Source organism: Rhincodon typus, chromosome 2, assembly GCF_021869965.1.
Source record: "Rhincodon typus isolate 14 chromosome 2, sRhiTyp1.1, whole genome shotgun sequence".
In the NCBI taxonomy this organism is placed as follows: domain Eukaryota; kingdom Metazoa; phylum Chordata; class Chondrichthyes; order Orectolobiformes; family Rhincodontidae; genus Rhincodon; species Rhincodon typus.
The window spans coordinates 62,607,046-62,634,475 of record NC_063333.1 but is presented as its reverse complement, the minus strand read 5'-3'; the positions used below and the strand labels follow the sequence as shown (position 1 = coordinate 62,634,475).

At 40.7% G+C, this 27,430-nt stretch overlaps 1 protein-coding gene across 2 annotated transcripts in view; it reads left to right on the top strand.

Moving 5' to 3' along the window:
* Positions 1 to 27,430, top strand: part of ddc (dopa decarboxylase) — a 118,642-nt gene that overhangs the window by 74,960 nt on the left and 16,252 nt on the right. For both annotated transcript variants that reach the window (XM_048612623.1, XM_048612629.1), the window contains exons 8-11: positions 4,013 to 4,107; positions 13,532 to 13,599; positions 16,762 to 16,838; positions 25,648 to 25,667. In XM_048612623.1, coding sequence (XP_048468580.1) covers positions 4,013 to 4,107; positions 13,532 to 13,599; positions 16,762 to 16,838; positions 25,648 to 25,667 — 260 coding nt within the window. The remainder of the gene's footprint in view (positions 1 to 4,012; positions 4,108 to 13,531; positions 13,600 to 16,761; positions 16,839 to 25,647; positions 25,668 to 27,430) is intronic.

Here is a 27,430-nt window from a genome sequence, read left to right as displayed (position 1 = left end):
TTAGGGCCAGTGTAGGTACGGAAGAGGGATTGTTCCACGTAACCTACAAAGAGGCAGGCATAGCTTGGGCCCATGCGGGTACCCATGGCCACCCTCTTTGTCTTTAGGAAGTGGGAGGAATTGAAAGAGAAGTTGTTGAGGGTGAGGACGAGTTCGGCTAAGCATCTGAGGGTGTCAGTGAGGGGGACTGGATCTCGGCCTGAAACGTCAGCCTTTCTGCTCCTATGATGCTGCTGGGTCTGCTGTGTTCATTCAGCCCTGCACCTTGTTGTCCCCAGAACATTATCTGGGTATCTGGATTAACAGTACAGCAATAATACCACCAGGCCATCGCCTCCCCACTTCACAAATTACAAACCAAAACCCAGAATTTGGGGAATACCCTTCAGCTGACCTCAGTAAGGGATGGGACTGAAAAGGGAATGGTGTAAATCAAACATGGGTTTAAGAAGGAAACACCATCATGATTTAAATTCATCCCCATTCCCCATTGTCCATGACAGAAGACTAGCAGGTAAACCCTGGAGTCAAGAGATAGTAGGAACTGCAGATGCTGGAGAATCTGAGGTAACAAGGTGTAGAGCTGGATAAACATAGCAGGCCAAGCAGCATCAGAGGAGCAGGAAGGCTGACGTTTCGGGCCTGGACCCTTCTTCAGAAAAAAAATTTTTCTTTTGATGATTCTTTTGATCCATGAGGCCAATGACTGGGAGGGACCTGATAGGGTACTAATTGACTGGATTGAATTCCTCCTGCTTTTGATGGATAGGATACTTTTCTGATCACTTTTCTTCACTGTTGGTAACAGATAACTGCTCTGAATAGCTTGGCCAAGAGGCAATTGTGATATGTAGGTCTTGCAGCAGCTTCAGGCTGTGGTCAGTGCTTTCTGAAGAAGGATCACTGGACCTGTAACGTTAGCTCTGCTTTCTCTCCACAGATGCTGCCAGACCTGTTGAGTTTTCCCAGCAATTTCTGTTTTTGTTTGCGGTCAGTGCTTGTGATTTTTACTATCTGAAAATGGAAGTGGAATTGGCCACTTTTTGAGGACACATGGTTGAACCAAATTGGCAGGAGAAAGCATTTATGATGATGGGATCTTTGGGAGAGTTCTGGGTTGGATCATTGAATTGATTACCATAGCAGTCATTAATCATGATCACATGTTAAAAGAATGGGAATGTTTACAGTGTCTCATCCAGTTATTTGCTTGATTCTCAACTGCCATTCTTAGCTGGATATTGTTGAGCTATGGATCATTTTCTTTGGTTTATTGATTATGACACTACTTATTTCAGTTTATAACGTGATTCTTTTGCGTTTGGCATCCAGATAACAGTTGTAGCTTCATTACATTGGTATCTTATCCTAGAGGGTGATTGACGTTGCTCCTATCTTGCCTATTTCCATTCCCAGCTTGATAATCATAGAACAATGGAATGGTTACAGCAGAGTAGAAGGCCCTTAGACCTACCATGCCTGCTCTCTGTCTGAAGAAACAATTCACCTTGTGCCACTTCCCTGCCTTCTCTTTGTAGCTCTACATATTTTTTCATTTTCAGGTAACCAGTTATGTTGAGTGCCTTGATTTTCAGGCAGTGCATTCCAGACCTCAACCACTCACTGTGTAAAAATGTTTTTTCCCTCATGTCAGATTCCCTTGTTTGCCATTTGCCTCAAATCTTTGCCCACTGGTTCTCGATCATTTGTACCAACAGGAAAAGGTTCTCTCAATCTGTTCTGTCAAAACCCTCCATTATTTTCAATACCTCTATCAAATCTCCTCTCAACTATTACTTCTTCAAAAAGAGCAGTTCCAGTTTTTCCCTGCAGCTGAAGTTTGTCATGACTGAAATCATGAATCTTTTCTGCACTCTTTCTGATGCCTTCTGATCCTTCCTAAAATGTGATGCTCAGAACTGAATGCGAAACTACATTTGAGGCCAAACTAACATTTGCAGGTTTAACATAACTTTCTTACTTTTGTGATCTATCCCCCCATCGAGTAATTCCAGAATGGCATATGTGTCAATAATTGTTCCTTCAATCCGCTGTGCAACTTTCAATAATTTATGCATACATACATCCATGTCCTGCTGCTCTTGCCCCCTCTTTAGAATTATACCCTTTAGTTTAAATTGTCCCTACAATTTCTTCCTAGCAAAATGGATCCATAACATGAATCTGTATTAAATCTCATTTTTCACTGTCTGTCCATTCTACTAGCCTATCTATGAGCTTTTGATGATCTGCTCTATCATCCTCATAGTTCACAATACCTGCAAGTTTTGTATCATCTGCAAATTTTGAAATTGTGCTCCATACACTAATGACTTTGTCATTAATATATATCAGGAGAATTAGGGGTCCTAAAACCCACTGCTTGGTGCTCCAACATAAACTTACCTATGATCCAAAAAACCCTTAACCATTCCACTTCCTGTGTCTCCCAACTGGGGCAGCACTCCCAAGCTGTTTGAAAAGAGCTATTGCAAAGTCAACTGTTTTGATCCAATAGCTGCACCAAAGGCTTTGCCAATGTTTCTACATTTTGCAGTGATTATTTACAAGAGTTAAATGTCAACTTGGTGCAGTTCTAATACTCTCATATCTCAGGCAGATGTTTACAAGTTCAAACTTGTATCAGAAACTTATCATACCAGAAACTTAAGCACATAATCTAGGCTGACACTTCAGTGCAGTACTGAAATGATACAACATTCTTGAAAATGCCAACTTTCTGTATGATGTTACACCAAGACCCTCCCATATCCAATTTTGATCCCACTGAACAAAAACAAAAGATTTTCTAGGTTTCAGGGACAACATTTATCCAGTGATCCAAGAAAGCAACAACAGATTATTTGTGTGGAGCTGGAGGAACACAGCAGGCCAGGGAGCATCAGAGGAGCAGGAAAGCTGACGTTTCGGGTCAGGATTTTTTCTGAAGAAGGATCATGACCCGAAACGTCAAATTTCCTGCTCCTCAGATGCTGCCTGGCCTGCTGTATTCCTCCAGCTCCACATTGTGTTATGTCTGACTCCAGCATCAGCAGTTCTTACTATCCCTAACAGATTATCTGGTCAGTTGTTTCTGTTTGTGTTCCTTGTGCATTGACTGCCACATTTGATTCCAAAGTAACATTACTTTATTTTCAGTTAAGCTATTTGGGATGTCCTGAAGTAAGCTTGTTTTATCCCCGCAAGTGGTTTCCTTAGCCATGTTACGTCATCAATCATGTACTCTTAAACCCAGAATCACATGAACAAGAGCAATATGAAAGGTTCGGTCAGTGGGCATCAGTGAGCCAGTTGAGTCAATGCAACAATCCAGTAATTTTCATTGATGTTATCATAGAATCATAGAATCATGGAATCCCTACAGTGTGGAAACAGGCCCTTCAGGTTATCAGGTTAGTAAGTTATGAAACTGAACTCATCTTGTTGGGATTTGTTTTATTCTTTTTTGGGATGTGTTTATTATTTATTACACATCCCTAATTGTCCTTCAGATTGTGGTGGTGAGTCACATTCTTGAGTCACTGCAGTCCACATGGGCAACTGACAGTGCTGATAGCCAGGGAGTTCTAGGAATTTGACTCAGCAGCCATACTGTATAGGGAGGTGGTGGCATAGTGCTACTGTCAGTGAATCCAAGTTAAAATGCTCTGACCATATGGGTTCAAATCCCACTTATGTCCAATGTTGAAACTAATGAAGGATGTTTATATGATTATATTTTCCAAGAATGTCCTTGACCTTAGCTTGAGCACTGACTTATAACCTCTTAGTGGTTATCAGAGTTTCTTTTTGTCCTTGCAGAATAAAGGTATTTCTTTTCCCATTGTATTCCTGGGCTTTTTTACATCATCAGCAATTTCATATTCTGCCAATGTCAACATTTTTCCTTGCAGTGTTTACTCTTCTTTCCTTAAATTCCTTTGTTTTCCTTGCCTCTGTTGATCACTTAATGAAGCATAAAATGTGTTTGATTTTCTGTGTATTATTTCAGGCACTTCTGAAAATATCTGGATGCACATTGATGCTGCCTATGCTGGAAGTGCTTTTATCTGTCCAGAGTTCAGACCTCTTTTAAATGGAGTGGAGGTAAGGGTGACAGTTCTTAACGCAGTATTCTAACTCGACCCAAATCATGACTCATAACGTATTTTTAGAAAAGATAATATTTGTTGATGTTACTTACATGTCTACTAGTTCGTAAATGGACTAAGGTGGATTGTATATATTATGCATCCAAATTAAGGTGATTGATTGATTGATTGTTGTCACATGTACCGTGAAAAGTGTTGTTTCGCATGCTACATAGGCAGGTCGTTCCATTCAAAGTGCATCAGGGTAGCAGCACAGAGTGTAGAATACAGTGTTAAAGCTGCAGAGAAGGTGCAAAGAGAGAGATCAGAATTAACATTTAACGCATATTGAAGTGAGAAATGTAAATCATATGCGCACAATGGACATTAGTTCATCAGTAAAGATGGGAGAGGAAGGGGTCTAAAAGTAACTAAATAACTCAAAGCTATTATTTACAGAGCTTTGATTATAGTCAAAAATTACTGTTGGAGATATTAAAGAAAATGCTGAATTGATTCATGTGCTGTTTCTCCATCAGCTGGTTTGACAGAGGCAGTGGATGGAGTAGAGAATGGTTCTGAAAGTTTGTTTGCAATAATTTCTGTTACCTGATCAGACATGGGGGAAGGATTGAAATAAAAACGAATAGGATATGTTAGAAGTAAATATTTAAGCTGATTTAAGCTTAAATAGTTTCCTATTTTTGAGTTCACAAACAATTACTTTCATAGATAGTGTAGAAAATGATATCAATTGTACCTAAGATGGTGCTGTAAGTGGCAACTTATCAACTTGTTACTGTGCACATTTGAGTACATCTGACAATAAATCTAATTCAATTCAATTCATTCAATTCAGTTCAATTTGATCAGGAAATGTTCCCTTGATTCACATGTCACTCTCATCCACATTACAAGGGACACATCTAAGATACCCATTCACCTATCAACCTACAAATTGGGGTTGATATGTACCAGGCTAGATAGTTTCTCTCACTTTGTATTTTTTGCTAAGTTCTTCTTTTTCATCAGAAGGTAAGAGCCCATGTGATCCAAGGAAATTTGTCAAATTGGATATAGATTTAGCTGAGTGGCAGGAAGCAGAGGATGATTTTCCAGGGGTATTTTTGTGACTGGAAAGCAGTGTCCAGCTGGGGTTCTGCAGAGATCAGTGTTGGTGCCCTTGCTGTTCATGGTATATAAATGATTTGGACTTGAATGTAGGAAGGTTGATCAGTAAGTTTCAGTAATCGGCACAATGTGGTCTCCTCTACACTGGGGAAACGAAGCGTAGACTGGGTGACCGCTTCGCAGAACATCTACGTTCTGCTTGCAAAAAAAGACCCTGAGCTACCTGTTGCCTGCCACTTTAATGCACCACCCTGTTTCCTGGCCAACATCTCTGTCTCCGGCTTGCTGCAGTGTTCTAGTGAAGCTCAACGCAAGCTGGAAGAACAACGCCTTATTTTCCGCTTGGGGAACTACAGCCCTCTGGACTCCACATCAAGTTCAATAATTTTAGAGCCTAAACTCTCCCATGTCCCAGCCCCCTACCCCACACACCAGGCCTTGTTACCACATAGCCTGCTATTACATACTAGACACTAATAGTCCCTATTAACAACTCTTAACCCTCCCAGCCTGATTGTTACCAACTCTTTGTCTGTCCAACTGCCCTGGTCTCTCTTTAGGCTCTATCCTTTTGTTTGCTCCCTACCCCATTCCCCTCCCTTTTTTCTGCATATAAACTGATGTTTTCCCAGCCACCATCAGTTCTGAGGAAGGGTCACTGGACCCAAAATGTTAACTCTGTTTTTTCCTTCACAGATGCTGCCAGACCTGCTGAGCTTTTCCAGCAACTTTGTTTTTTTTCCTGATTTACAGCATCCGCAGTTCTTTCGGTTTTTCTTTCGGCTGATACATAAATTGATGAGGATGTAAACAGTGAAGAGGATAGCGTTAGATTACAGGACGATACAGTCAGACTGGTCAGATTGGCTGATCAGTGACAGTTGGAATGTAATCTGTATGAGTTGATGCAACTGGCAAGATAAACCAGGACAGGGAGTACATGATGAATGGTAGGACTCTGGGCAGCACTAAGGGTCAGAGGGACCTTGGGGTGCATGTCCATCGGTCCTTCAAGGTGGCTGGACACATAGGTAAAAGTTGTTAAGAAGGCATATAGGGTACTTGCCTTCATTAACCATGGCACAGAGTTTAAGAGCAGGGAGGCGATGGTGGAACGGTGGTTAGACCACAGCTAAGAGTATTGTGTGCAGTTCTGGAATCCACATTATAGGAGGGATGTGATTGCACTGGAGAGGGTGCAGAGGAGATTTACCAGGATGTTTCCTGGTCTAGAGAATTTTAGTTATGAAGAGAGATTTGATAGACTGCGGGTTCATTTCCTTGGAGCATAGGAGACAGAAGCGGGACATGATTGAAATGTATAAAATTAAGGGGGCATAGGCAGGGTAGGCAGGAAGAAACTTTCCCCTTGACGGTGAGGTCAGTGATCGGGGGCATAGATTTGAAGGAAGGGGCAGGAGGTTTAGAGCAGATGGTAGGAAAACAATTTTCACCCAGAGGGTGATGGGAGTTTGGAACTCACCCAGTACAAGCAGAAATCCTCACAATATTTTTAAAAGTTAGATGTGTACCTGTGGTGCCGAGGCAAACAAGGCTATGGACTAATTGCTGGAAAACGGGATTAGAATAGATAGGTGATTGTTTTCGACTGGCGCTAAAGGGCCTTTCTTTGTAGACCTCTATGACTCTATGACAATACACACTAGAGCCCTCGGTTGTTTTATACAGCCTGATTTCTGTGACATAATGACCGTCATGTAAATAATCACGATGCATTTGGCCACATGACTCTGACATCAGTCTAAAATGAGAATGTGAAGAGTGAGATCTTAGACATTACATGTAGAGAGTTGTATTTGAGAACCTACTATGTACATATTGTAAATAAAAGAGTGTCACAGTAGATAAGGATTCGAAGAGCTTTACTTAGGGAAATGGACAAAGCATTCTCAGGAACAATGTGTGTGCACACACCCAGATCCTGAGATACTCCAGACTGGTATCTCAATGTGCATGTAGCAATATTGGGTTAAAGCATAGAATAAATCATATGAACATTAAATGCACAAAGTAGGGGCAGGAGTAGATCATTCATCACTCAATCCTGCTCCACCATTCAAAATGTTCCCGGCTGATCTGATAACTCCATTTTCCTGCCAACCATGATAATCTTTTGCACCCTAGCCCCAACCTTCACTATCAAGAATTTATCCACACTTACCTTAAAAATGTTCAAAGGCTCTTCTTCCATCACATTTTGAGGAAGACAATTTCAAAGACTTACAGACCTCTGTGAGAGAAAAAAAGATTCTCTTCATCATTGTCTTAAATGGATGACACCTTATTTTAAAACAGTGACCCTTAATTCTAGAATCTCTCATAAGTTAGGTTGCATGGGATCCAGGGAAAGCTAGTTAATTGGATTCAAAATTGGCTCGATGGTAGGAAGCAGAGGGTGATGTTTGAAGGTTGTTTCTCAGACTGGAGGCCTGTGACTAGTGGGGTACCACAGGTGTCAGTGCTGGGACCTCTGTTATTTGTCATTTACAGAAATGAACTGGATGTGAATGTGCAAGGCATTATCAGTAAGTTTGCGGATGATACCAAATTAGGAGGTATCGTTGATAGCAAAGAAGGTTATCAAAAATTACAGAGGGATCTTGACCAGATGGGGAAGTGGGCTCAGGATTGGCAAATGCAATTCACTACGGATAACTGTAAGGTGTTGCACTTTGGAAAGTCAAACCAAGGCAGGACTTATACAGTGAATGGTAAGGTCCTGAGGAGTGTTATGGAACAGAGGGACCAAGGAGTACAAGTACATAGTTCGTTGAAAGTGGGGTCACAGGTGGGCAAGGTGGTGAAGAAGGCATTTAGCACGCTGGCCTTCATTGACCAAAGCATTGAGTATAGGAGTTAGGATGTTATGTTACAGTTGTATAAGTCGTTGGTGAGGTATTTTGTATAGGAGTATTGTGTATAGTTTTGGTCACCGTGTTATAGGAAAGACATCGTTAAACTGGAAAGTGTACAAAGAAGACTTACAAGGATGTTGCTAGGACTAGTTGGCCTGAGTTATAGGGAGAGGTTGACCAGGATAGGACTTTAGTCCTTAGAACATAGGAGAATGAGAGGTGACCTTATTGAGGTGTATAAAATCATGAAGGGCATAGATTGGATGAATGTATATAATCTGTATCCCAGGGATGGGGAATTGAAAACTAGAGGGCATAGGTTTAAGGTGAGAGGTAACCGATTTAAGAAGGACCTGAGGGACAACTTCTTCACACAGAGAGAGGTGCATATATGGAATTGGCTGCCAGGGAAAGTGGTTGAGGAAGGTACAATGGCAAGATTTAAAAAACATTTAGAGAAGTGTTTAGAGGGCTATGGATCTAATGTGGACAATTGGAAACTAACTGAGTGGGCACTACGGTCAGCGTGGGCCAGTTTGGGCTGAAAGGCCTGCTTCCATGCTGTTTTACTCGATGACTCTATGACTCTCAAAAGAAGGAACATCTTTTCCACATTGACCCTGTCAAGACTTCTCAGGATCTGATTTGTTTAAATCAAGTCACCGTTTAATCTTCTAAACAAGCTTAGCCTGTACACTTTATCCGTAAGACAACCCACTCATTCCAGTATTATAATGGTAAACAATCTCTGAACTGCTTCCAATGTATTTATATTCTTCTTTAAATAAGGAGACTAATATTGTACACACTACTTCAGATATGGTCTCACTAACATCCTTTATATCTGAAGGATAACCTCTCTATTTGTACATTCAAATGCTTTGCAACAAATAATAAAATTCAATTAGCTTTCCTAGTTATTTCCTGTGCCTGCATATTCACCTTTGCAATTCATGCACAAGGACACCCAGATCCTTTTGCATCTCAGAGTTCTGTAATCTCTCCATTTAGATAATATGCGTTTTTTTCATCCTGCCAAAATTCCAATTTACCGTCTGCAGAAATAAATAAACGAGTGATATATTACGCAAAGAGTCGAAAAGCCTTACTTAGAGATAGGGAATAATTAACAGGTTTTTATTCAGTCAGAGGATGTAAGCAGCACTGACTGGACCACTAGTTATCATCCATTCCTATTTGCCCTTGAGGAGTTGGTGATGGGCTATGTTCTTGAGCCTCTATGTTGGGTACATCTACAATACTGTTAGGAAGGGAGTTCTAGGATTTTGACCCAGCAATAATAAGGAAAAGCAGGATGGTGGGTGGCTTGGAGAGGGACTTGTAGGCAGTGTTTCCATGTACCTGTTGCCTATGTCTTTCTAACTGATAAGTATAGAAAGTGCTGAGGTAGCTTTGAGTTCGCAACAAAAGACTGTCTACTGAGGAATTTTTGCTTGGTGTTTGTGAAAGCAAGGGAGTCAAGAATTCCTAACATATAAAACCCCTGCACTGAAGGTTCTGTTTGAAATGGGTGGAGGTTCTATCTCCAGCAATACCCACTGAAAATTTGTGTTTTGCTGCCTGCCCATGAGGTTGTCTATAGATGATTCTGGAGCAGTATTTTGAACATGCATGACTCTTTCTTCCACAGTAAAATGGCAAGCTCCTGTTGGTAGCTGCCATTGATGCTGTCACATGGTCCATTACAGACTGCTGTGCTGACATTTTCTTCTACAGTCATATAGATTAGCATCTTCTGAAGTTATCTTGAACAACTTGGACTGTGTTTACCATGAGTTTTATGGATCTTCAGAAGGCTTTTGATATGATCCCACGAAAGAGATTAGCATATAAAATTGAAGTGCACGGTATGTTATTGACATGGATAGAGACCTGGCTGGCAGGCAGGAAACAAAATGTAGGAATAAACTTCTTTTTGCAAGTGACAGGCAGTGACTAGTGAGTTAGCGCAGGGATCAGTGCTTGGACACCGGCTATCCACAATATATATTAATGATTTAGGCAGGGAACTAAAGTAATATCTCCAAGTTTGCAGATGACACAAAGCTGGGTGGGATAGTGAATGGTGAGAATGATGCAGAGATATTTCAGTGTAATTTGGAAAAGTTGAGTGAGTTGGCAAATGCATGGCAGATGAAGTATAATGTGGATAAATGTGAGGTTATCCACTTTGGTATAAAAAAAGATAGATTATTATCTGACTGGCGATAGATTGGGAAAGGGGGAGGTGCAGCAAGACTTGAGTATCCTTGTACACCAGTTGCTGAAGGTAGATATGTAACTGCAGCAGGCAGTGGAGGAGGCAGATAGTATATTGGCTTTCATGAGAGGATTTGAGTGCAGGAGCAGGAAAGCCTTACTGCAATTGTTTAGGGCCTAAGTGAGACCACACCTGGAGCACTGTGTGCAGTTTTCATCACCTTATCTGAAGAGAGATGTTCTGGCTATGGAGGGAGTGTATCAAAGGTTTACTGGGATGGCATGACTGATGTATGAAGAGAGACTAGATTAGTTAGGATTATAGTCAACTGGAGTTCAAAAGAATGAGGAAGAATCTAATTGAAACCTATAAAATTCAGAACTAGACTGGATAAATGCAAGAAGGAAAGTCCCAATGACCAGGGAGTCCAGAACCTGGGGTCACAGACTAAGGATACGGGGTAGACCATTTAACACTGAGATAAGGAGAAACTTCTTCACCCGCAGAGTGGGGAACCTGTGGAGTTCTTTGCCACAGAAAGCAGTTGAGGCCTAAACTTTGAACAGTTTCAAGAAGGACTTACATGTAATCCTTCAGGCTAAAGTTACCAAAGGGTAAATGGAGAAAGCAGGAACAGGGTACTGAGTTGGATGATCAGCCATGATCATATTAAGTAGTGGACCAGGTTCAAAGGGATGAATTGCTGACTGCTGCTCCTGTTTTCTATGTTTGTATGAGATAATGTATTTACAAACTCTGTCCTGCTTAGATCACACTCTCTGTTTATAAATAGGTATCCGAATTACCAGGTGCCACTGCAGGTCAGGATCCCTGTGCGATCTCTGCTGAACATTTGTCTGATGTTGGGCAGCCAAAACCCTTAGTTCTCCCTCACCCAGGCTAAGTCACTGTTCCCACACTCTCTTGTATAATTCACCAAGGGTCTGCTGTGGTCTGCCGATGTTGGACAGTTTAATTCTGTTCCTCAGTTTTCAGAAACAAAAAGGCAAAATGACAATAGATATAATACACTGCTAAATTACATCTCGTCTTCAAATTGTAAGAGCACAGAAGGAAGCCATTCAGCACATTACATCCATGTCAGCTCTCTGTAGATTAATCCAGTCGATGTCATCACTTGATTCTATCCCTGTAACATTGCAAGTTTATTTCCCTTGTGTACCTATCCAGTTTTGTTTCAAAATGTCTCATCACTTTTGCTTCTATCACTCATATAGATGGCGAGTTCCAGATCATTACTGCTGGATGTGTAAAAAAAAGTTGTCACATCCTTCCTATATTTTACCTAAAACCACAAATTTGTTTCCTTTAGATCTGAGTGTGCTAATGGTATAAGGTATTTGTTATCTACCACCCTTTATACATGTCTATCAGATCTCCCTTCAACTTCCTTTGGTACAAAGGAGGACAATTCTGGCTTCTCCTGTAGCTAAAATCCCTTATTCCTCAAGCTGCTCTGAATCTGCTCCATCAACCTATTAGTCAAGAAAACAGCATATTCTAAGGTATCATCTCTATAATAAGTATTGTTTATATTGCATAATTTCCTTTCAGTAAATCTGGAATGTGACAAATGCTTTATGGTTAATCTAGTAAACAGTATTCCATATTACTGAACAACCAAGAGGTCAAACAATTCTAAACTACAAGGAAACAATGAAAAATAATTCAACAGTAAATGGATTAAATCTGTTATATAAAAGTCCTATGATGTCTTTTAGTTACTGCAGAAAGGAATAAGCATTGTGTCTTGCATCTAACAGTGGAGCAAATATCCATTGGATTTACAATCCCAAAGACTTTACTTGTCTTTTGCCTTTTAACATGTACATTATAAAACAGATTTTATAGTCTAGCATCAAATCACATATTGAGGCCAAGCACAAAGGTCTGTGGGCTCCTGGGATTTTCTGTCCATTAATATTAAAAATCGATCCTAGCATATCAACATACAAATCAAATTGTTTTTGCATGGTAATTAAAAACTAAGAGTAATTTTCTTTTTAAGTTACCAAAAATTCAGCATGTCATAAAGACAATGTACATAAAAGTGACGTTGTTTACAGAACATTGCATTTTATGATTGATTAGGAATAAAAATACAGTTTAAATTCAAATTAAATCAAAGCAAACAATATTCTTTTAAAATGAAGAACCTGAATTGGAAACAACATTGCTAAGCTTAAGTAGGAGTATTTACAAAGGAATGAAGGCAGAGCTGGTTGGAGTGGGCGGGGGAAAGAGTTTAGCAGCAAAGATGGTTAAGGAACAGAGGCAGATGTTTAAGAAAGTATTTCTTGCTCAGCAAAGATGTTTCAGAGGGAGGGTGAGATTCTTGGAAGCAGGTAAGCCAATCCTGGTTAACCAGACAAGTTAAGAACAGCAGAAATTGTTTGGAGAAACAGAGCAGATTCAGCTGTATCTGTGAATGGAAAGCAGAGTCGATGTTTTGAGTTCAGATGAAGAGTCACTGGACTCAAAACATTAATTCTGCTTTCTCCCAGCAGATATTGCCAGAGTTTTTCCAGAATTTCCAGTTTTAGTTTCAGATCTCTAGCATCCGCAATTCTTTGTTTTATTTAAACCATAAGACCGTAAAGAACAGGAGCAGAATGAAGCCATTCAGCCCATTGAGTCTACTCCACCATTTCATCATGGCTAATATGTTTTCTCAGCCCCATTCTCCTGCCCCATAACCGTTGATCCCCTTATCAATCAGAAGTAGAAAAAGATGGTCAAAATTGGAAGAATTCGGTTCTCAGTTACCCACAAGCTGTGAAAATGAGAAGCTGTAAAGTCTGTGAATTTACATGTAAATATTTCTTATAATCTTACTGATTGATGACTGCCCCTTAGCTCCAAACATTTGTTTTCGGCATCTTCTGCGATTAGATCCCTGGCTGCTTCTCTGACCGGCCTTAATATATTTTCAACTACCAAAGCAAACATTCTATTTTTTTAACTTTGCAGTTCTGTTTCAACTGTGTGCAACAGCCTGTTAAGAGTTGTGAATTCATTGCATATTATGTTCACTTAACCAGAATATCAACAATTGCATCATTATTAAAATAAGTTAGCTGTCTCTACCAATTCTAATTCATCATGAGTCTTTCCTCTGCTCCCATAGTGAAACTGCATCATTGGACCTTATATCTGTGAATAGTATTTTACAATTTTATCTGCTTTATCAGTTTTCAGATTCTTTCAACTTTAATCCTCATAAGTGGCTTTTGGTGAACTTTGATTGCTCTGCCATGTGGTAAGTTGCCGATGAAGTCTACTGACTATTTTTTAATTCACTGTGTTGATTTTTAACATAAATTCCAGACTATGTACCTTTAAAACAGTTAAATGCCATCACAACATGTGATATTCTACTGTTAATTATGCCCAACTCCCTTTCACTAATCAATATCCTTATTATTATTGTTATTGCAGTTAATGCATATTTGTTCAATAAGTACAGAACTCAGACTATTTGTATGTCTGAGATCTTATAACAGAGCAAATAGTGTTGTTCATAAACTTCAAAATATCTGTCTCAACAAGAACTCTCTTCACAGTGTATTTAACATTTAGGGAGGCATACAGATCAACCTAGGATACACCTCATCAGATCCTGGGGATTTATCCAGCTTTATGCATTTCAAGAAGTTCAGCACCTCATATTCTGTTATGTGGACACTTTACAAGATATCACTATTTATGTCTCCAAATTCTCTGGCTTCCATATCCTTCTCCACTGTAAACACTGAAGCAAAATACTCATTTAGTATCTCACCCATCTCCTGCGGTTCCACACATATACGGCCTTGTTGATCTTTAAGGGACCCTATTCTCTCCCTAGTTACTCTTTTGCCCTTAATGATTTGTAGAATCTCTTTGGATTCTCCTTAACCCTATTTGCCAAAGATATCTTATGTCCCCTTTTTGTCTGCCTGATTTCCCTCTTGAACATACTCCTTCTGTCCTTATACTCCTCTAGGCATTCACTCATTCCCAGCTGTCAATACCTGCCATATGCCTCTTTTTCTTGACCAGAGCCTCAATTTTGCTAGTCATCCAACATTCATCCAATATTCCAACAGGGATATACTGTCTCTGGATTCTTGTTATCTCATTTTTGAAGGCCTCCCATTTTCCAACCATTCCTTTTACCTGCGACTAGCTGCCCCTAATCAACATTTGATAGTTCCTGTCTAACACTGTCAAGATTGGCCGTACTCCAATTTAGAACTTTAACCTTTAGATCGGGTCTATCCTTTTTCATAACAACTTTAAAACTAATAGAATTATGATTGCTGGCCCCAAAGTGCCCCCCTGCTGATACCATTTGCCCTGTCTTATTTTCCAAGTGAAGGTCAAATTTTGCTCCTTCGCTCATAGCTTCATCTACATACTGAATGAGAAAATTTTCTTGTACACATATAACAAATTCCTCACCGCCCAAGCCCTTAACACTATAGCAGTCCCAGTCTATGTTTGGAAAGTTAAAATCCCCTACCATTACAAACCTATAATTCTTACAGATGTCTGAGATCTCCTTACATATTTGCTTCTCAATTTCCCGCTGACTATTGGGGGTGCTGTAGTACAATCCCAATAAGGTGGTCATTCAGTTCTTATTTCTCAGTTCCACCCAAATAACTACACTGGATATACTCCCAGGAATATCCTCCTCAACTACAGCCTTAATGTTATTCCTAACCAACAACACCATTCCCCCTCCTGTCTTGCCCCCGTTTCTATCCTCTCTCTTGGTATTTATACCCTGGAACATTAAGCTGCCAGTTCTGCCCTTCTCTGAGCCACGTTTCTGTAATTGATATGATATGTGCTCTGAGTACCTCTGCCTTACCTGTCAGGCCTCTTGCATTGAAATAAATGCAGTTTAATTTATCAGTCTCACCTCATTCTCTGTCTTGCTGTTGCCTACTTTGACTATTTGACTTGCTCCTCTTCTCAACTGTACCAGTCTCAGACTTATCCCTTTTGTTACTATTTCTCTGGGTCCTGTCCCCATCCATCCCCCTGTACCCCCTGTCCTCCCCCCTCCCCCCTCCCCCACCTCATCCTTACTAATTTCAAGCATCCCGAGTAGCACGAGCAAATCTCCCAACCAGGATATTGATCCCTTCCAAATCGGGTGGTTAGAAGTTATTGTGATTATACAGTCTGAGGTAAGTTCAGAAGAAGGGATGAGTTGAGGGGAAAGTGATGGGGGGGCATCGCTCTCCTTGAATGCCGAAGTCTTTAGGTAAGTTTTATTTGCTGTTCATTATTTTCACCATTGAAAAATGATTTGTTAGATTTTTACTATTGTTATCACGGATTTGGGCATAACTGGCTAAGCCATCTTTTTTGCCCATCCATAATTGCCCAGAGGGCAGTTAAGAGTCAAACATATTGCTGTGGGTCTGGACCAGGAAAAGATGGTAGATTGCCTTCCCTAAACGATATTAGTGAACTAAATGTTTTTTTACAACAATCAACATGATTGCTGTGAGGCTTTTTGTTCAGTGCGCATCAATGCAGACCAAATTCTTTGCATCTTCAAGTAGACACGGTCATGATTTTGGGTTTTTGCACTGGATTTTTTCAGTTTTAATGTCATTGGACACTCAATAAACTGATCCCGTGGCCCCTACAGATGATAGAGTGTCATTATTTGAAGTGCAAACAATAAACAGAATGCAACTAATATTCCCTATGGAATGTAGAAACAGTTTCCAATAATCAATCAGTCATTGGCAATGAAGTATCATTTTTGTGACAGGCCTGCCATAGTTATGAATTTGTGCTCTAAGTGCTAGTTTCACCAGATACCATCTGGTGATAATGATTGTTGTAATTTCCTAATTGTCTTTCATCTCTTGATTATACAGTGTCTTTGAAAAGTCTTCTAAATCTACTTTATTAAAGACAAACATGTCCTAATCAATGACAGTAGGTTTATTTATTCTTTTCCTATGTAAATACTTGTAGAAACTCTTACTATTCATTTGTATATTACTAGCTAGCTTTAGCTCATACTCTGTTCTATCCATGGCATCCAGGATCTTTTACAAAATTATACAGTGTATAATCTGTATAAAGACAATTGTAAGGTGTATATATTACAATAATGTGTATTCAGCTTTGTAAAAGTTTCATCCTGCCTAACCTGGTGTTGACTTTTTTTAAAATGTGCTCGAGTTTGTTATTCCTGAGCAGTTACTGTTTTCTCACCATTTTTTCTAATTTAATGCCTTTCCTACATGCAAGGAATTTTAAAGGTCTTCAAATATATACAGATAAAAAAGAGCTGCATGATTCATAACACAAGTTAACACAGGCCTAACTAACAAAGTGGTGTATGCATCACATTTGATACAATATACAGCTAAGTCAATCAATTCATTAAAAAATTTGTCACTTCTAGGGTGAAGAAAAGATCAGAACTAATTGGAGCTTTTAAAATGGATCCCCTTTACCTAAAACACGATCATCAGGACTCTGGTATTTTTTGGATTACTGTTTGCTATATTATTTCGGAATTGTGGAGTTAATGGAGCAAATTGTTAACTTTTGTCTGAATGTACCTCACATCAATATAATGGTGAATCAATCCAAACTGTGCATAACTGTCAAGCTTCAGGGTATAGTTATATAGTTTTTTTTTAAACTCAGAATAAATACCTTGTCCATAACAGCAGTGTTTTGAGAAAGTACAGGGTCAGTAAGAATTTTTTGTTTCTTCTTAATAACAACAAACATAGTAAGAATTTGCATTTATTTAAGAGAGATGGAAATATAGGAGGGAAAAATTAAAAATGTGGGAACTGGTGGAGTGAAGACAATGGCTTTGACCTTTGCAGTGTTTAATTGGATGAAATTTCAGCTCATTCAGGACATTTTTATTCACTTGGCAGATTTGGGCATCACTGGCTAGGCAAGCAATTATTGCCCATCCCTACTTTCATTTAAGAAGGTGGTGGTGAGCTGCCTTCTAGAACCATTACAGTCCATGTGCAGTAGGTAGACTCCCAACATTGTTAGGGAGGGAATTCCAGGATTTTGATCCAGCGACACTAAGTCAGAATGGTGAGTAGCTTGGAGGGGAACTTGCAGGTGTGTTGGTTGCGTTTATCTACTCCCTTTGCCCTTCTAGTTGGAATTGGTTGTGCATTTGGAAGATGCTGCCTGAGGGTTTTTGGTGAATTTCTGCAGTGCATCTTAAACATGGTACACACTGCTGCTACTGAATGTTGGTGGTATAGTGACTGAATGTTTGTGGAGGACCTCAGATGTGTAGTCTAATAACAGGGAGGCAATTGCGGGATGAATGTAAATAAAGGTGAGGTAAAGCTGGGTATTGTCAACATAATTTTGAATCTCATGTTATCTCTTTGGTTATCTGAAATGCAGCATGTAAATGAGAAAAAGGAATTTCAGAAAGTACGTTGTGGAAGTGGGAAGAACACCCAATGCAGGAGCCATCCTGGCTATGATCAAATGGGTTGAAGAGATGCTGGCTAAGTGGTAACATCACTGTACCTGCAATCTAATCAAGCACAGGCTAATGATTTGCGAACATGGGCTCAGATGCCACCATGGAGTCACACATAGTACAGAAGTAGTTGTTGGACACCAGTGTTCTCAGCTCCTGGGCTACAATTCCCCTCCCTTCATCCAGGCGTAGGAACACTAACCTGCTGCGCAGGTCTGGGGTAACAATTGCTCTCCCCCAACCCAGTTTGTGGTCACAATACCACTTTCCCACAGGCCTAAACATACAATCATACGCCCTATGATTTGTTACTCAACATCACCATCCTCCCACACACCCCAACCCCCACCCCAACTAAAACTTTCGACCCTCCCTCCACCTGTTTAGCATAACCTGCAATACTTGCTGGCACTCCACCGGTGAGCAGTGAAAAGGGGCAGAAGGATGGAAGAGAAGGGCGAAAGCAAGAGGAGAGGAGATATGGAAGGGACGGAATGAAATAACTTAACAGAGGCTGGTATCCTGTCACCAATTCACTCTTTATTTGCATGTGGAGAGTCTTTGACACTGATCCGGCTCCCTCAGAGCCAGCTTTCAGAGTGAACAGAACCTCTGATACTCCTGTTTATATCTGTCAGCCAGGGCTCCCTGATTGGACCAGGTCAACAGCTCCAAACAGAATTCATATTCTATAAGATCCACCTGGCTGACCTCATTATAATCAGTACAGGATGGAAGAAGAGAGAGAAAAGAGGAGAAGGAGTGTTGAAGGGAGAGTAGGATGGGGAGAGTGGGAGGTGAGGAAAGGCAGGAAGGTAGAGGAGAGAGGTAGAGGGGTTGAGGAGGCAGAAGAGCACTGGAAGAGAGCAGTGAGAAGGACAGGGGTCTGGAGGGGGAAGACCAGAGGGCATAGGACAGAGGGAAAAAGAGTAGGAATCAGAGTGGGGTAGAAACATAGAAACATAAAAGATAGGAACAGGAGGAGGCCATTTGGCCCTTCAAGTCTGCTCTGCCATTCATCACAATCATGGCTCAATAGCCTGATCCTGCCTTCTCCCCATAACCTTTGATCCCATTCACTCCAAGTGCTATAGCTAGTTACCTCTTGAATACATTCAATGTTTTGGCATCAACTACTTCCTGTGGTAATTAATTCCTGAGGCTCACCACTCTTTGGGTGAAGAAATGTCTCCTCATCTCCGTCCTCAATCATCTACCCAGGATCCTCAGACTGTGACAACTGGTTTTGGACACACCCGCCATCAGGTCAGCAGAGGGCGGCGATGTCACTGGTTGGTGGTTGGGGCGAAGATTTGCATCAGTGCAGTCACCACTACCAAACAGGGGTTTGAGGAGGAAATGTTGTCAAGGGACAGTTAGAGCCCAAACACTACTACCGTGTTTCCCTCCCTCCCTCCCCCTCTAACCAACAAATAAAAGCCACTGTGAAGACCACTAGCAGCAGCAGAGTGAGTATAAACCTACTGGAGCTCAGGGCACATTGTAGCTGCGAGAAAAAGCTGAAGTGATGTCACAGGGATGCTGTGACCTGATTTGCTGGTAGGAAACATGCATTAGATTTGAAAAAGAACATAGAAATAAAGTATCACTAAATTTAATTAACTCAATAAGTAGAAATGGCTGGACAGGTGATGTGTTGTAGCTGTATGATGTGGGAGCTGGCTGATCCCATTGCGAATGGCAGTGACCACATCTGCAGCAAGTATTGGTTGCTCGAGGAACTTCAGCTCAGAGTTGATGAGCTGGAATCTGAGCTTCAAACACTGCGACACATCCGGGAGGGGGAGAAGTACCTGGACGCTTTGTCTCAGGAGGCAGTCACACCCGGTAGATTAAGTACTTCAAATTTGGTCAGTGGCCAGGAACTGCAGGGGGTGACTGCACGTGAAGCAGGTAGAGGGATCCTGCAGTCAGGAACAGAGGAGCCTCAGCTCTTGACCTTGCCCAACAGGTATGAAGTACTTGCTCCCTGTGTGGATGAGGAAAATGGCTGCAGGGAGGATGAACCAACTGACCACTGCACATGGCATGGGAGGCCATTCAAGATGGGGGAGCAAAAAGACAAGTGGTAGTTGTAGGGGATTTTATAGTCAGGGGAATAGATAGTATCCTTTGTAAGCCAGATCGAAAGGCCCGCATGGTGTGTTGCCTGCCCGGTGCCAGGGTAAGGGATACCTGTGAACGGCTTGAAAAGATATTGGAGTGAGTTGGGGAGGATCCAGTAGGTATGGTCCACGTCGGAACAAACAACATAGGCAACACTAGGAAAGAGGACATATTCAGGGATTATCAGGAGCTAGGAACAAAAGTAAAGAGCAGGTTCTTGAGGGTTATAATCTCCAGATTACTGCCCGAGCCACGTGCAAGTTGGCATAGGGACGTAAGAATAAGGGAAGTAAACACGTGGCTAAAGGAGTGGTGTGGGAAAGAGGGGTTCCTTTTCATGGGGCACTAGCATCAGTATTGGAACAGAAGGGATCTGTACCGCTCGGATGGTCTCCACCTGAACCAAGCTGGGACCAATGTTTTACTGAAAAGGGTAAATAGGCTTGTCAACAGGACTTTAAACTAGAAAGTTGGGGAGAAGGGAAGGGTAAAACTTCCCCCAGTGGGGAACAAAGCAACAGGCTCACATCTGTAGGGGTAGATTCCACTGTGTGTAAAAAATATGAAAAATATGACAGGAAAGGAGAATTCAGGAGAGCTTATTAACGTGTCCAGCACAGACACAAATAGGACAGAGTGTTTGGAAAGGGATAGGAATCAAATTTCAAGCACACTGGATAAATGAGTGACAATGAGAAGAGGGACGGACGGTTAGTACAGGACTGAAAGTGTTATATCTGATGCACACAGTATAAGGAATAAGGTAAATGAGCTTGTGGTGCAGATCAAAATTGGCAGATACGACGTGGTGGGCATCGCGGAGACATAGTTACAAGGGGATCAGGATTGGGAGCTGAATATCCAAGGATATACATCTTATCAAAAAGATAGGCAGGTGGGGAGAGGGGGTGGGGTTGCCTTATTATTAAGAAATGAAATTAAATCAATAGTAAGAAACAAAGTAGGGTCAGATGGTGTAGAATCTGTGTGGGAAGAATTGAGGAACCGCAGATGTAAAGAAGTAACCATACTTGGAATTATGCACAGGCCTCCAAACAGTAGTCAGGAGCTGGGGTGCAAGATATACCAGGAGATAGAAAAGATGTGTAAGAAAGGCAAAGTGACAGTGATTATGGGGATAAATATGCAGGTGGACTTGGAAAATCAGGTTGATAGTGGATTGCAAGAAAAGGAATCTGTGGAATGTCTATGAGATGGCTTTTTGGAACAGCTTGTGGTGGAGCCCACTAGGGAACAGGTAATACTGGATTTAGTGTTGTGTAATGTGACAGACTTGATAAGGGAGTTTAAGGTGAAGGAACCCTTAGGAGGCAGTGATCATAATATGATCTGCAATTTGAGAGGGAGAAACTGGAATCAGTGGTAATGGTATTACAGCTGAATAAAGGCAACTACAGAGACATGAGGGAGGAGCTGGGCAGAATTGACTGGGAGAGGAGCCTAGCAGGAAAGACAGTGGAACAGCAATGGTAGGAGTTTCTAGGAGTAATTGAGGAGACACAGCAAAAATTCATCCCCAGGAAAAAGAAGCATGGTACAGGGACGATGAGGTAACCATGGCTGACTAAAGAAGTCAGGGATAGCATAAAAACAAAAGAGAAAGCATATAATGTGACAAAGGGCAGTTGGAAACCAGAGGATTGGGAAGCTTACAAAGACCAACAAAGGGCAACAAAAAAAGAAATAAGGAGGGAGAAGATTAAATATGAGGGTAAGCTAGCTAGTAATATAAAGGAGGACTGTAAGAATTTCTTTAGATATATAAAGGGCAAAAGAGAGGCAAAAGTGGATATTGGACCACTGGTAGGTGATGCTGGAGAGATAGTAGTGGGGAACAAGGAAATGGCTGAGGAACTGAATAATTACTTTGCATCAGTCTTCACGGTGGATGACACAAGTAATATCCCAAAAATTCGAGAGAGTCAGAGACAGAGATGAATATGGTGGCCATCACCAAGGAGAAGGTGCTAGAAAAACTGAGTGGCCTGAAAGTGGATAAATCACCAGGACCAGATGGACTACACCCCAGTGTTTTTAAGGAGATAGCTAAAGAGATAGTGGAGGTTTTAGTGGTGGTCTTTCAGGAATCACTAGAGTCAGGGAGGGTCCCAGAGGACTGGAAAATCGCTAACATGACACCCCTGTTTAAAAAAGGAATAAGGCAAAAGACTGAAAATTACAGGCCGATTAGCCTAACCTTGGTTGTGGGTAAGGTTTTAGAGTCCATTGTGAAGGATGAGATTTTTAAATACTTGGAAGGGCATGGTAAAATAGGGTAAAGTCAGCATGGCTTCATCAAGGGGAGGTCATGCCTGACAAATCTGTTAGAATTCTTCGAGGAAGTAATGAGCAGGTTATATCAAGGAGAGCCAATGGATGTTATCTACCTGGACTTCAAGAAGGTGCCACACAGGAGGCTGCTAGTAAGATAAGGGCCCATGGTGTTAGAGGCAGGGTACTAACATGGATAGAAGATTGGCTGTCTGGCAGAAAGCAGAGAGTGGGGTTAAAAGGGTCTTTCTCAGGATGGCAGCTGGTGACAATTGGTGCTCCGTAAGGGTCAGCGTTGGGACCACAACTTTTCACTTTATAAATTAATGATCTAGATGAAGGGACTGAGGGCATTTTGGCTAAGTTTGCAGACAATACAAAGATAGGTAGAGGGACAGGTAGTATTGAGGAGGTAGCGAGGCTGCAGAAGGATTTGGACAGGTTAGGAGAGTGGGCAAAGAAGTGGTAGATGGAGTACAACGTGGGAAAGTGTGAGGTCATGCGCTTTGGTAAGAAGAATAAAAGCATGGACTATTCCTAAATGGGGAGAAAATTCAGAAGTCTGAAGTGCAAAGAGACTTGGGAGTTCTAGTCCAGGATTCTCTCAAGATAAACTTGCAGGTTGAGTCCGTAGTTAGGAAGGCAAATGCAATGTTGGCATTTATTTTGAGAGGACCGGAATATAGAAGCAGGGATGTACTTCTGAAGCTCTATAAGGCTCTGGTCAGGCCACATTTGGAGTATTGTGTGCAGTTTTAGGCCCCATGTCTCAGGAAGGATGTACTGGCCTTGAAGCATGTTCAGAGGAGGTTCATGAGAATGGTCCCAGGAATGAAAAGCTTAACATATGAGGAACATTTGAGGACTCTGGATCTATACTCAATGGAGATTAGAAGGACGAGGGGGGATCGAATTGAAACATACAGTATACTGAATGGCCTGTACAGAGCGGATGTTGGGAAGATGCTTCCATTGGTAGGAGAGTCTGGGACCCGAGGGCACAGCCTTAGAGTAAAGGGAAGACCTTTTAGAACGGAGATAAGGAGAAACTTCTTCAGCCAGAAAGTTGTGAATCTATGGAATTCACTGCCATGGAATTGAGTGTATTTAAGACAGAGATAGATAAGTTCTTGATTGTCAAGGAGATCAAGGGTTACGGGAAGAAAGCAGGAGAATGGAGTTAAGGAACTTATCAGCCATGATCCAATGGTGGAGCAGACTCGATGGGCTGAATGGCCCAATTTCTGCTGTTATGGTCTTAACATCCTCCCTGCGTCTACCCTGTCTAGACCTGTTAGAATTTTATATGTCTATTTTATATGAGATTTTATATGAGATCCCCCCCACCTCATTCGCCTGAACTCCAGTGAAAACTTTCCTAACGTAGTTAATCTCTCTTCATACGTTAGTCCTGCCATCCCCGGAATCAGCCTGGTAAACCTTTGCCGCACTCTTTCGAGAGCAAGAGCATTCTTCCTCAGAAAGGGAGACCAAAACTGCACACAGTATTCTAGGTGTGGTCTCAAACGGTGGAGTGGGCTAGGCTGAAGAGTGGTAGAGGAGAAGGCCAGAGGGAATGGGAGAAGGGAAATGGGTGGGAAGGCAGGAAATGGAATGGGAATTACTACGATAATATATTAACGATGAGAGTACTGTATTATATTATAGAAACTGATTATATTAATTTTAATAACCAATATAACTAACACTGATAATACTATAATGATAACTGTAGTGATTTGAGTATATTAAACAAGTACACATGTAACTAGGAATTAAAACATTTGGGATACCAACAATCTTTAAAGAATTGTCAGGTTCCCCTAAACCTGAAAGACATCATAAATTGTTTTAAAAGCAATATTTTGTTGTTCAATTTTAAAATGGAATTTGCTAGTCAAAAAGGTAGCTGCTATCAATTTCATGACAACAGTTGACAGCATTTTCTGGAAAGCTGCAGTGATTTACAAAGGGACACAGCGAAAACCATCATCGTCCTGAAATGTGACACCCTTGCATTGTGTGGATTTTGCAGTTCACAAACACAAGGACTGGCAGACAAGATATCTCCCCAGCAGTGTCTTACAATGTAGGGAGTGCAATCAATATACTATGCCTGAAGAGGTGCTAATGCCCCAAAATTTATCGCATACATAGACAGGGTCCCTTGTCAAAACTATAAAACTCTCTTGTTAAGTAGAAACCGATTCATCTAAAAACCTTGTCACTTGACCAGGTGAATCAGCAGTTACTATTAACATCAGGCAGCTAATAATCTCAGGTCTGCTAATGTTACAGCTAGACTCCAGGTTGATCTAAGCCTCCCTCAAATCTCAACTTCTTTGAAATCTGATTTTCAGTATATCACCTGAAAAGTCTACCAACCTCATCTTGGTAGACCTTCACCCAGTATCAAAAGATGAATTCTGCCACAAAATACTGCTTTCACAAATAGATGGATAGATGGTTTAGGGGTAACATGCCACACCTAATTTCAAAAGGGGAAAGAAATAAGAAAAATCATAAAACATCTGTGCTTCCAGCAATAAGAAGAGAAAAATAAAAGAATTCAATATATTTCCCTCACCCATTGTAAAACAGCATTATGTAAACAATGTTTCCAAATTCAGTTTAATACCTAATATATCACTTTTATGATCCCTGTGGGATTTATAAATACAAAAGAAGAATACTTATTGTGACTTTTATTTTAGCATGTATCAAAATCAACATAACTTGAATATAAATTAACAGGCAACTGAGATCATTTCAAACAATGGGTTATACCTGGGATAATACCTAACAAAGATAAATTTTATAAATCTTCTGGCCTGTCCATTATTCTTCATTGGGCAGAAGTTCAATTTCTTTCCTTCAAACATTTATCCATTTCTCTCAGGCAACACTTTCCAAGTAAAGAGAGTTCTGCCCGTACAATCCTCCACACAGTAGCATGCTTCCTTCTGGAACTGTCTTAACTTCTGGGTTTCATTGGTTTCATATACGAGAACTTCCTTTGCCTTTCCCCTTACAGTCTGCAACTTGGTCTCCATACTTTAACTTTTGGTTGGTACTGTTTCCAAGCCAATGTCACCAGGCCAATATTCTTAATACCTGAAAATTATAATTGATCCCTTACAATTGATACAATGCTTAAAAGTTCTAAGTAATAATCACAGGTTCCCAATACATTTTAAAGTAGTTCCACCTTTTATTTACTGGTACTGTTTCCAGGTCAAAAGCTGTCACATGTTATTGTGTATATTACTTCATAGACTTGATTTGAACCTTGATACAATCTAGCATTTCATTCGTCTAATCATTTGAAGTTGCATTGCAGTATACGGCAAATGAGTCACATTTTACTGTAACCATTCTCTTTTTGTTCTGTACTTCCAGGACTCATCACTGATTATAGGGTGAGTATCATTAAAGCATTTCTAAAACATAGTAATGTGAAATAGCCTCATAACTGTGTGTATAATTTTCAGTTCTAGTCAGGTTCAACATTCAACTAAATGCGTAAGTTATTATTTTTCAACGCCTCCAGCTTTGACTTTAGTCTAAATTAAGATTTATTGAACTAAATTTTGGTTTTTTTGCAGATTTATTCCTTTCCTAACTGTGTTGACTTCTGTCAGAATCATTATCCTCTGGCTCCTCACTGTACTATTCTTTCCTTCTGGGAACCAAAACAGTGAGTTTTATCAGTGTGTTCAATATCTAGGATCTTTACTGTCAAATCCAATCTCCCCAGTGTCCACAAACACATACCTCAAGGATTACTGGTCTTTTAATGTTAGCATTAATGCCTTGCTCCTCAGAGTCAAAATGTATGGCTTGTTCTCTTCCTAAACCAAGAGTTGTTGAAGTCAGTTGTAGCTCCTGTACTGCCATCTGGCAGAAGTAAGTGAAAACAACATGGAAAAAAAGAAACAAGGGAGATAAAAAGGAGAAATCTTTATGGCTAGTCTGATGGAGCCATTTTTTTTGCATGAGCCATTGGGGAGCTGATTGAAATTATACACTTACTACTTGCAAATTGTCCCCAGTTAAAATGAAAGTTTGTACAAATCGGAAACCATTTTGAATCAATAGTCAGTACCACAGGTTGCTCAGCCCAACATTAACTGTTGATATTGAATGTCTTTTGTTTCATTTTATTGTTAAATTTAATAATGTCATTTAAGAAATTACTTCCATTGAAATGATTGGATTTTTAATGCATAACTTTATACAAAACTTTGAAGCCATAAGGTAAGTTAACCAATCATCATTTTTCAACATGTAGCTTACACTGAAGGGAGCAGAGGTCAGAGTTCAAGCATACACATTGTTCTGTAACTCCTGCTTTCCTTTTGGACTGTGAGTTTTGTGAGTTTTCCACATCTTTCTCCTTGTTTGTTAATTTCAATAAAAGGTTGATGGTCAAGAGTAGATCTATAGGGCTCCAACGAAAGGCATAAGCTTGCAAGATTACTTTTGTCTGCCTGAATATACTGCTTTGATTCTCCATTGCAACGTTTTGGATTTACTTTCAAGTGCCTTGGTGAGTGTTCATCTGCGCTTCACACTGCTTCCCGTCAAACGTTCACTGCATCTGGAGTTACTTATGCAGCAGAAGCATGGCCCTCTGAGGAGCAGCATCAACGTCAGCCGCAGTAGCAGCAACAACAACTGGAGCAGCCACATTCTCAGCTACACACCATTCCACAGGACTGAAACCGGGACAAGGGTTCCAGCCTGAAGGAGGCAACAGACCTGAAACGTCTGTAACGAGAGAATAAGCTTCCTCAACAACCACAACTTACATCTAAATATAGCACATTGAATGGAATGATATGTCCTGATGTGCTTCTGAAAGTACTAAAAAATTAAGATTGACGCTGAACTAAACAAAGAAATAGTAGGTCAAGGAACCTAAAGCTTGACCATAAACAAAGGGCTTTAAGAAGTGTCTTAAAGGAGGCATGCATTTGGAAGGGGGAGAAAAATGTCTAGTTTATGTCTAGGCAACTAAAGGTGTAGCCACCAATGATGGAGCAACTTTGCTTGGGAATTTGCAAATGCCAGAATTAGCAACTAAAGATTGTATAAGGTGGTAGGGCTGGAGAAGATTACAGAGATAGGGAGCAACAAGGGCATGGAGAAATTTGAAGGCAAGAATTAGAATATTAAAATC